This window comes from Seriola dumerili, unplaced genomic scaffold (genome assembly GCF_002260705.1).
Source record: "Seriola dumerili isolate Sdu_G_001 unplaced genomic scaffold, Sdu_1.0 BDQW01001299.1, whole genome shotgun sequence".
In the NCBI taxonomy this organism is placed as follows: Eukaryota; Metazoa; Chordata; class Actinopteri; order Carangiformes; family Carangidae; genus Seriola; species Seriola dumerili.
Window position 1 is genome coordinate 1205424 of NW_019175554.1, and position 10875 is coordinate 1216298.

General features: G+C 40.1%; 1 protein-coding gene across 1 annotated transcript; it reads right to left on the reverse strand.

Annotated features, from left to right (window-relative positions):
- Positions 1-355: 355 nt before the first annotated feature.
- Positions 356-8954, reverse strand: pros1 (protein S). Its single transcript, XM_022767881.1, has 14 exons — positions 8758-8954; positions 7992-8149; positions 7272-7296; positions 7104-7187; positions 6874-6996; positions 6569-6694; positions 5184-5312; positions 4752-4992; positions 4003-4189; positions 3631-3795; positions 3267-3435; positions 2536-2672; positions 2188-2416; positions 356-851 (listed from the first exon to the last, which is right to left on the reverse strand). The coding sequence occupies exons 1-14, from the start codon at positions 8834-8836 to the stop codon at positions 673-675; spliced, it is 2031 nt and encodes a 676-aa protein (XP_022623602.1). The 5' UTR covers positions 8837-8954; the 3' UTR covers positions 356-672.
- Positions 8955-10875: the final 1921 nt, after the last annotated feature.

Consider the following 10875-nt stretch of genomic DNA (forward strand, 5'->3'; position numbering starts at 1 on the left):
GGAGGCTCAGCTTTCTCCTCTGCGGTTTTCGCCGCCACAACCGACCACCACAATGTCAGCTAGCTGTCTCCAGACGTCTGCCTCCACAAGAACCGCACTGAAGACAATTTGTGGATAGTACCATGATTCAACAGCATGGAAAAAGATGCAGGTGGTCTCAAAGCCTGGTCAATTGTGACCATTTGTTTATGTTTCTACACAAACATAATCTCTTGCTCAACACATGGTATGTGCGCTACAGAGCTCAGCTCTTTTTCAAAGTTTCTTGGAAAGAATTAAAATCATTGCAACAAACTGCTACAACTACATCTTCCAGCCCTCCAGTTTCCTCACTGGCAAGCCAGCTTTCGTTGTGCCATGCTAAAAAAAAAAAAAAAAAAAAAAAAAAAAAAAAACTGAACAAAATGCACCCAGGACAGTAGCAATAACACTGTATGGACAAAAAGAATAAGAGAAGGCTTAAAATAAACCCATCAGAGAAAGTCGACAAAAATGACTATAACCATCTACCGCTATCTCCTCTTCTTGTCACTTCTTTCTCATCCTCTTCCTCCCTCCCTCCCATCTCCTCTCCTCTATAAATCTCTCTTTCCAAAACATCCCAAGAGATGGCCACTGTGGGACGCTGCCTAGTGTGAGGGCGTTAAAATGTGATGCTGCTGTTAATTAAGGTCAATATGGGTGTGGTGCAGCATGGCTTTCAGGGGCAGAGAATGGAGGACAGGAATGAGACTTAATACTGTTATGTTTGCTGAAAGCCTCATCAAAGTCCAGCTGCTGGCCGTTGATAGAGATGTCCATGCAGCCATGGTAAAACGCCGTCACTGGGGTGGCAGGTAATGGGACATCGTCTAGGACAGTCAGTGAGAATGACAATAATGAGAGATGGTGCTATATATAGCCCCTTTAAAACCAAGATTATAACATGGTACAAAATAAAAAAAAAAGAAAAAGAAAAGTAAAATAATAACATAAACAACAAACACATTAAGTACAAAATTAGAACAAAGACAGCAAATGTACATTCCCCCTTTGGACTTTAATCTTGTCGTCAGGCCAGAGGATAACCTTTTATGAAAGGTCTTACGAAATGTCACACTGGTTTAGTGGGACAGCAGTTCAGTTTACTGGGGTTTGAAATTGGCCTTCCTAGAATATGACTTCTGACACTCACTGGGAACCATTGAAGAGTGCTTGGCACTGTGGATTACTTTTGGTCAGAACACGGATAATTGTATTTCTGGGCTAGCTGGAGACAAACAAAACTTCTTGATTTAAGTTAAGTATGGTATTACAATCTCACAAGCTTTACTGAATTCATGTATTCAGTCAGAAATTCTACAACAAATCTATGAGTGTTATTTGTTTAGAGAGAGGTAAAATAACTATTGACAAAGGTTTGAGCAATGCTTGCAGTATGGTTCAATGGTTCTTAGTGGGTCCACCACTTTGGTCCAAACTGAAATATCTCAGTAACAACTGGTCAGATTGCTGTGAGCTTTTGTACAGACATTCATGTCCTGGACTTTTAATCTAGCGCCATCATCTGGTCAAAAATTTTAATTGTCCAATCTTTTGGTCTCTGACCAAAATCCAGCAAAAACTAATGATATTCCCATTATCCTGCTGTCCTAGCTGTACTTTTGTGTTTAGTGCTAATCAGCAAATGCTAGCATGCTAAATGAGGAAGTGGCAATGGTAAACATTATACCTGCATGATTGTCACAGTGAGTATGTTAGCATGCTGACATTACCATTTAGATACAGCCCCACAGAGGCTGTAGACTCTTATGGAGGAGACCCGCTGAAAGCGAACAAATCGTGCAAATTCACCTCCGCCATTTCTCTCTTGGAGCAGTGGGTGTGTCAACGCTTGCAAACAACCATTCACTGTCTGAGAAAACCAGACTTCTTTTCATGTTTTTGGAGTACTTAAAACAAACCTGCAAATCTACTTTTAGTAGAGAGCAGCTTGCAGTCTTGCTCTTGGAGCATAATCAAGAAGATACTCCATTTACATTTGCTTTGAAACTGTTTTCCAGTGTAAGGAAGTCTTGGAGAAAGCTCTTACACATTGGCCACATTGGCCTGATCGTGGTGACCATATGTGGCTGATACATTTGTTCACAGTTATCATCAAAGCATTACTTTTGTACTTTGTTACTTGTATTTGCTGCTTTGACTAACCTGGGATCCCACCAATATATGTACTGATGGGGTTCTGCATGCTGGTGTTGAGGCGCTTCAGCGCCTCCTGCAGATCGTCAGATTTCATGTAGGTAACGGTGGAGGAGTTGGCTGAGATTTGGATTTCTGTAGGAGTCACATTCAGCTGCAGTGTCAGCCGCTCAGGGTAACACAGCATCAGTGAGTCCAGCCTCGCCACGGAGACGCCGTCCAGGAACACTTGCAAATTCTGGGAGCATGGAGGACAATAGCATGGCAAAGTTTCATGTGCATTTTTGCATGTATATGTGTGAAGAAATGCAGAGATACATATGGGCTTATTTTTAACAAACGTGTGACTGAACTCACAGTATCTTCTCCTCCCGATGTCACCACAGCAACCGACAGCGGGACTGTGGTGTTGTCGACAAGAGCAAAGAGGACACCTGTGCCAGTTGATGGACGTATATTCATCTTTACATCCACATTCCAGCTCCCAGAATCACCTAGTTAAACACATCCATAAACACAGGGAAACAAATACAAACTTGTGTTACTTTTGTTCGGCTGGAAAGTTAGAAACTTGGTAAATTTCCTAGTGTTTTTTTCTCAGAACCAAAGAGCCCATGTTGTAGGTTTACTCAACTCAAATATCTTATATTCTCAAAATCACATGGTTGCAACTCTAAAAAAAGTCTGTCTAAATTCCTGAGAGGTTCTCTCAAGAAATGATGTGGAATTAATGGAACATACATGTTGTAACAGCTACAATGGGCCCTACCACATATGTTTACTTTGTACCTGTGCAGGTCTGTACTACTACATGTAATAGGTCTTCATTTAAAAAGTGGAGTTTTTCCTGTGTGGAATGATATGCTCCTTTGTTCATGCGTTTCCTTCGGGTGCTTCAGTTTCTTCCCAGCCCAACACACTGGCATGTTAGTCACATACCTTTAAACCAAAGCACCGTGCTCAAAGCTACATATGATCCTACAGCACTGCGCTGCGGCTGCTCAATGCTCTTAATGAGCTATGATGGACCTAATGCAGAGGCCAATTTTCCCCACAGGGATTAATAAAGTATAACTTAACTTACTCACTGTAGTCAATGTTGAAGTGCGCCAGTCCCCCCCCAGTGAAGAAAGATCCTCGTTCCACATACACAAAGCAATGTTTACTTGTCTTCTCCTGGATGACCTCCTTGACCCCAGATGCACCTTGATTCATCAAGTTCCAGCCCCGGATGCAGCCATCAAGTCGAGGGTTGATCTGACAGACGGACGGACGGAAACATAGTACAGCAGTATGGATTTCTGCTCTTAAGTATAGTCAACCAATGTAAATTCCCAAACACTTGCTTCATATTGTTGTTATTTATTTAAGTCCTGTTGTGGCAAGGAAACAGAATCCAGTGTCTGCTGAGTGATTTAGTTGTATGTGTTAGCTGTTAGATAACCATCTTACAGGTTTGATGATGTTGTCAGTGCGGTTGGGCAGACCAGCGATGTAGACCTTGGTCTCCAGTTTGCCATTAACTGAAGTAAAGAGACTCTCTGGGCTGTTGATGCTCATCACAGCTTCCTTGCTGATCTTCACACTGATGCTGCTCTCCAGTTCATCCACAGAGATCTGCATGTTACACATGATACCATGGTAACTTTTACAACATTGTATTCAGCACAGTTAAGCACCAGAGCGCACAGTTACCCTTAACACAATCCACCTTTCATCAGTTCGGTTTATCAATTAGCACTTCAGCTACTGCTACTGTGTGTCAGCCATAGGGGAGCAAACGGAGTACATGTAGGGAATAACTGGACTACAGCTCTTTCTCACCACATGCCACTGTCCATCATTTATGGCTTTTCCTCCGCTGGTGACCTTGAATGTGTGCTGGTTTTTGAACTGGACTTCAATGTGACCGCCCCTTAGTCCCAACATGAACCACGAGTCCTGTGAGGACTCAGCGTACAGAACAACTCCCTCAGGGTCAAATGTGCGGAAGTCAAACTCTGCTGCAAACCTAACAACGGCAGGAGACAGAAATACAAGTTGTCACAGTAATCTGACTATAATTATGTTCAAATGTAAATAGCATTGTCTATATAAATACTTATGCATGTTTTCACTAAAAAAAAAACAAAAAAAAACATGTACACTTCACACCACTAAAATCCAGTATGGTATGAAAATCAGCTTCTGGAGGCATAAACTAGTTTGAAAACAATATCATGTACTTTTGTCACTATCAAAATAACATATTTGTTTCAACCACATCTTACGATTCATCCAACAATTCTGGAAAAAAAACTAGTGGAGCTTTTTCAAGAGCTTAAAGTTGTTTTGGTCAAACTACTCTTTCTTGGCCAATAATCAACTTTCACACGCTACATTATCGTTGTTGCTTAATGCTGCAATGGTCTACTTTAAATAAATCCACATTGGCAGCTGCATGACCATACACCTCTGACTGAGAGAAATGTATAAAAGATATGTGGGGTAAAACACACACACAACACTCTTATGATCCTTTAGAAAAATAAGTACACTACATTTATGTATGTGTGTGTGTGATAAACACATACTTTGTGTTCTCTGGCAGACGGAAACGCAGATAGATGACAGGTAGGCCTGCAAACTGCTCCCCCAGGTACAGCATCTCCGAGTGTTTGTGGTCATACAGTTCCATACAAACAGGGATTCTTTCACAATATCGTTCATCCTCCGCCAAACGAAGACCCTCACGACCATCACAGTAGCATGCATAGCTGCCCACTGTGTTTATACAAGTGCCATCGCACACATTGAACTCGCACTCGTCCACATCTGCAACATCAGGAGAAGAAACATTGAGAGGGCAGTGATCTGTGGTTCAGCGTCTGTGGTAGCTTTTTGATGGAAGGTGTGTGATTACAATACGTGTACCATCAGTGGGATTTCGAACTACAAAGATATGGTTTAATGTAGTTAATTTTGTCACCTGTCAGACTCCAGGAGGTAATAAATTGAGGTCTCACCGTTGCAGGTTTTGGAAGTGAAGTTATATTTAAACCCCAGTGGACACTGGCACTTGTACATGCCAGGACTGTTGACACATTTAGCCGGTGCTTCACAGATTCTGGGGTACAGGAGGCATTCATCAATATCTGGAAAACAGTGAATCAAAAGTGACAATGAGCAAATGGTTTTGGAAGAATTTGTACTATGAACGGTCTGATTAGAAAAAAAAAAGGCTAATAAACTATATTGGGTTGATTGCAAATGTAATTTTGGTACATGAATGAAAATATTAAATGTGAAAGAAATTACAATAACTACAATACTTATACTCCATGTTTCAAATAATTCAAATAATTAACAGATCAATATAAAATAATCGATAGCTGAATGGTTAGGGCACATGCCACATGCGCTCAAATGCCCTGAGCTGCAAGTCCCTGGTTTGACAACTAGCCAGCCGGACCATTTGCTACGTGTCATTCCCCTACTCTCCCTACTAACCCTAACCCTAACCCTCCCTGCATTTCCTTTCTGTCTCCACTTCCGCTATCTAAAAAACACAGACAATGCCCTAAATAGTAACTTATATGTGTGTGTGTGTGTGTGTGTGTGTGTGTGTGTGTGTGTGTGTGTATATATGTATAATATATATATATATATATATATATATATATATATATATATATATATATATATATATATAAGCTCAAACATCAAAACATCCCATAATTTGGGCTTTTTATTGATGGACTATGTGCAAAATCAGCTGTAAATCTCCACAGCCTATTAAAAAAAAAGAAAAATAGAGAAAGCAAATTTACCAAACTGACTCAGTCCATGTTTGTGAAGACTTTGAACTATCAAAGATAAACACTGACTGAGCTGCCAGGACAAAATAGGACAGAGAGAAATATGCAGAATAACAAGCATCTAAAAACTACGAGACTGCTGGTCTGTTCGCAGCAAAGGGGAAGGACCATCTTTTTATATGTTATGATCTTTTTCTCATTCTGTTACATAAGAGGTCAACTCTGATCAGCTTTAGAAATAACAAATGGTGCAGGCCCAGAGGACAACAGCTGGGAGAACAGAGTTTTTGTTATGAAGTGTGCAGGGTTCCACCATTCATATTACTACATATGAAGGAAGTCATCAAAAAGAAAAACACGCAGTGTAGAAACGTCTGTGTTTTCTCAGCTGCTTAGTAGCACTATATGTTCCCCTACTATAGGGACAGTAATGCAGCCAGATGGTCTTCATATATGTGACCTAAGTCATTAATACACAGAGGAAGAACATTAAATTGTACTTTTCTGTCTCTTGGTGGTTTTGAAATTAATTCAACTTTGACATTGTTGAAGTGCATCTGCACAAATTGAAATTGACATGAATGAGGCCTTACCCACACAGTCGATTTTATTATTGATGAAGAAGCCCTCTTCACACATGCAGTGGAAACTACCGGGGAGGTTGTAACATTTTTGGTTACATCCCGCTGGAAAGTCTGGATCTGAACACTCATTGATGTCTGCCCAGTCAACACATCACACAACAACATGTATCAGCATCTGGTTCAAGTATTTTTAAACAGTTCAATTAATCAGCTTGAAAGCTGAATTAAGTCTAATTTTAAGTATGAAATATTAATACAGGATGTTTAAGCTCAACTAAAACATGTAAAATCTCAAATTATGTATCAGCACTCACCGTCCTCACAGCGTGGCCCCTTCCAGCCGGGCTTACACACACACGTGAAGGAGGCCTGGCCATCCACGCAGCGCTCTGAACCCTCCTTGTAGCATGGATACGGTGTACACTGGTTACTGATCTCTGCCATGCAACAAAAAGGTTTAGATGTTGATGAAAGCCTTTGAAAGCATAAACTGACAGAAAAGTACAAACATTGTCACTTAAACAGCCTCGGTAAAGCTCCTCACCTGTCACACAGGTGCGAAGGTCTGATGGGATAGCAGAATCCAAGTTCTGGTTGTTAATGCCGACACGGTGTGAACCCAGACACACTGCAACAAAGAGTGGTCTTCATCAGGATAGGGAAACAAAGATTATACCACAACATATTACATGATCAATTTCTACAAACTTACCAACATATTTGGGATAGAAGTATTCCTGGGAAAAAACACAATAAACAGATGAAGATTCAACAAGATTTTAAAATACACATTTGACAATAAGAACAAGAAGACAAAGAAAGAAAAGTGTGTGCTGAAAGTGATATTACATCCAGCTATGCTTCAAATCAATACACTAACATTTTAAGTTTACTTTCTTTTTCTAAATTTTACTGGAAGAAAAATAAATGTTTGAAAGAAATAGCTTCTGATCTATAGCTGAAATGATTAGTCAATTGAAAGAACACTTTTCAATATTAGTGCAAAGGTGCAGAACATTCTCTTCAAATGAGGAAATTTACTTTTTTTAGTCCTCTGTAATAAGATACATTTAGATTTTGGAGTGTGTGTCAGACAAAATAAGACATCAGAAGTCTGGTCTGATCTGAGTCCAGCTCTGGAATAATGTGATTGGCATTTTTAATAATTTTTTGAAAAAGTTATAGACTAAACTTTGATTAATTAATCAAGAAAATGATCTAATTGTTGCATTAGTCTGATCTCTGGCTTGTGATTTTCTTTCATTCTCCCTGTTTTCACTTCTTCTTTCTCATGCACCATCCCGTTAGCTCAATAATTTAGAAGAGAATTGCCATGGCTTTTCCACTTCATTCACTATTGGATTTGTATAAAAATCAGAAATGCAGTCAGCGATGAGGAGGTCTGGAGGTCAGGGGTCACTACTCCTCTTACCGTTTCCGGCTGGTTCTCAAAGATCTCCCTGGCCTCCTCCTTGTTGCACAGCTCCTCGATGCACTCCCTCTCCAGGTTGCCCTTCTTGCTCTCCTCAAACAGAGAGTTGGCTCTTTTGTGCCTGCTCAGGAACTGGGTGGCTGTGCTCTGGCTCAGGACTGCGACACACATGGAAACACAAACACACTCAATTAAATATAGTGTGTAATGTTATATTTCCATTGTCAGTGTTGCTTGAATGCTTACAACAATCAGGACTCAACAAGCCTATTAGAGTGTAAGTTACCCTGTGTGATACTCTCACATGTGTGTTTAATACAAGCTACATTAGAAGAACACATGACTGATCCCAGCAGGAATTTAACTCTCTGTTTCCTCATGACAGATGGCTGATGTGGCTGGTGCCTGCATGGACAAAGTGGACAACCTAATTACTCTTCTATGAATTGGCCTGGAAAAAAATGTCATTGCGAAACCATTATTTCCCAGAAATGACCCCTAGTTGTTGTAACAAGCAGCACGTTGTCCAAGCATTGTTTCACGGGGTAGAGAGGAGTCATGACCCCTGCACATACTCTGTTCCCCGTTTGCTGCTCACATGTTAAACAAAGTTTTAAACATTTCCCAAATGCTCACATTCGGTTCCCAAAGCTGAAAGACGCTGCTCGTTTCAAACTGCGGCAATGACACCGAAAACAGGCTATTCCGTGAATTACTTTAACAAGGCAGAGTTAAACATGTAAAACCGCAAAATCCAAACACTTACATCGATAAGCATCGACGAGCGTCACAAGAAACACGAGACAAGCCAAGGATTCCCCAAGTGCCCGTTTCTTTCTCCACATAGTCGAGCCGTTCTTCCTGCTAGGCCACGGTTTGGCTCTGGGTACAGGCTGGGCTGAGTGCAGGTCCGTGTGGGGAAAAAAAAAACTTTATTCTTCCCGAAAGTGTTTTCGTAGAGAGAGAGAGAGAGAGAGAGAGGGAGAGTGAGAGAGGGAGAGAGGGGGAGAGAGGGGGGAGAAGTGGAGGAGGCTGCCAGGGGAGCAGATACGGAGGGGTGTGAGGGGAGGCAGCTAGGGAGCGCTGCTATCACAGTCACGCACTCTGCCATGTTGCTGCTTTGAGGGGCTGCAGGTGGTGGTCGACCGGACTCATGCAGAAACATTTCTGAATACACGACCTGAGGTCAAAGGAGCACAAAAAGGATTTCTGGCCACGGTGGAGATTTATTAAGTACTCGGTCTGGTTTTGTGTTTCTCAGTTGTATTTAAACTTAAACTTGTTGCTACCAACAATTTCCTGAACCTAGTAAAACCGCACATGAAGGCACCACCAGTGCTATAACCCCATGGGCGGATTAAGGGGAATGGGCCCCTGGGCAGACACAAGCAAAAACGCCCCCCCACTACCCCCAGACTGAAAGAAACATGTCTATGGTTATATTGCGTCTTTTTGTTGTTTTGCTTGTCTATAGTCGTCGTTTTGTGTCTTAGTGGTCATTGATAATGCATACAGTATCCACCCTTAAAAAATTGTTAGGCTGATATGTTAGCCAGCAATTCATAGCGGAAATAAGTTGCTTAATTGATTGGTTAATTGACAAAAAATATTTTGTTTATTGATTGATCGCGCTGGTAATTTCTTAAGAAGAACAAGTAGGAAAAAATCCTACACATTTTCAGGTTACTGCTTTTCCTTGTCATGTAAGATAAATACCTTTGGATTTTGGACTTTTTCTCAGACAAAATAATCTGCAGATTAATCAATAATAATAATTGTTAGTTGTATGAAACATGAAACATTTGCCAAGCTACTTAGCTATTTACACGTCTAGCACAAGCTAATATGAGAACCCTTTAGAGTTGTTTTTTGGTGCAATGCAAGTCCAATATTCACTTTTTACTCTCTGCTGTTTCCTTAGCTTACATATGGGGCAATAGATCAGAGTGTAGGCTTTATTCAACCGTATTATCTACACAATAAAATAGAAGAAGCTGCTGTACAGGCTGCAAAATTTTGCACAACATCCTCTTTATGTTACAGTTTGCTTGAATGGCAATTTGAATCCCAGATACCATGTTAGAGATTCTGCTATTTATTATTCTAAAAATTAATGCACTAGTTGTCAATTATTCATCAACTTTTCTACATATCTGAAAGACCACTACTAATATTTTTCCAATGTCATTCATGCATAATGGCATGATAAATAAAATAAATAAATAAAATTAAAACCTGGAGAAGGACTTGAATAGACACTTATAAAACAAAAAAAAAACAATTATTGGCAATATGATTCAGTAAGACGTCCATTTTAAGTTCAGATGATTCACTGTACATGATAATAGACAAACGACCACACTGCCAATGGACCACACTGGGAAACAGCTTGACATCATGTAGAAGGCATTTGTTTGAAATGGACTGTAGAGCTTTTTACGGCAAATGTTGGAAGAAAAAGTAACAGGTGGAAGTAATAACACTAATTAAAGCTCTGTTGCATCGAGATTTCCCAGTAAACTATAATACGGGCACATTTATGTCACCTGTGCTGGGAAAAAGGTCTGGATTCACTGATTCATAACAAACTACAGTGGACACAGAAGACACACTTATGTGAAAACATCTTCCTGACGCAACCATCTGACTTATTTTAACTTTACTAACTGAAACGAAATGTGAGTCTCTACATTAGAGTTTAGAGACTTTTTTTAACAAATGACACAGACACCACATTTGCATTAATACTGGTTTCATTTAGTTATTCAGGGAAAAAAACACATCACATTTTTTCCATTCATTCAACTGTTTTATGTACACAAATAACATACTTATCTTAATACTTTTTAAAATATTTGTACAAAATACACTGTTCTCCCTTTAT

Coding starts and splice junctions, on each gene's coding strand:
- pros1 (XM_022767881.1), bottom strand. CDS start 8,836: ATGTGGAGAAAGAAACGGGCACTTGGGGAATCCTTGGCTTGTCTCGTG. Junction 5,313..6,568: donor TAATAAAATCGACTGTGTGG/GTAAGGCCTCAT, acceptor ACTGTTTTCCAG/ATATTGATGAATGCCTCCTG. Junction 2,417..2,535: donor CATCGGGAGGAGAAGATACT/GTGAGTTCAGTC, acceptor CCATGCTCCCAG/AATTTGCAAGTGTTCCTGGA.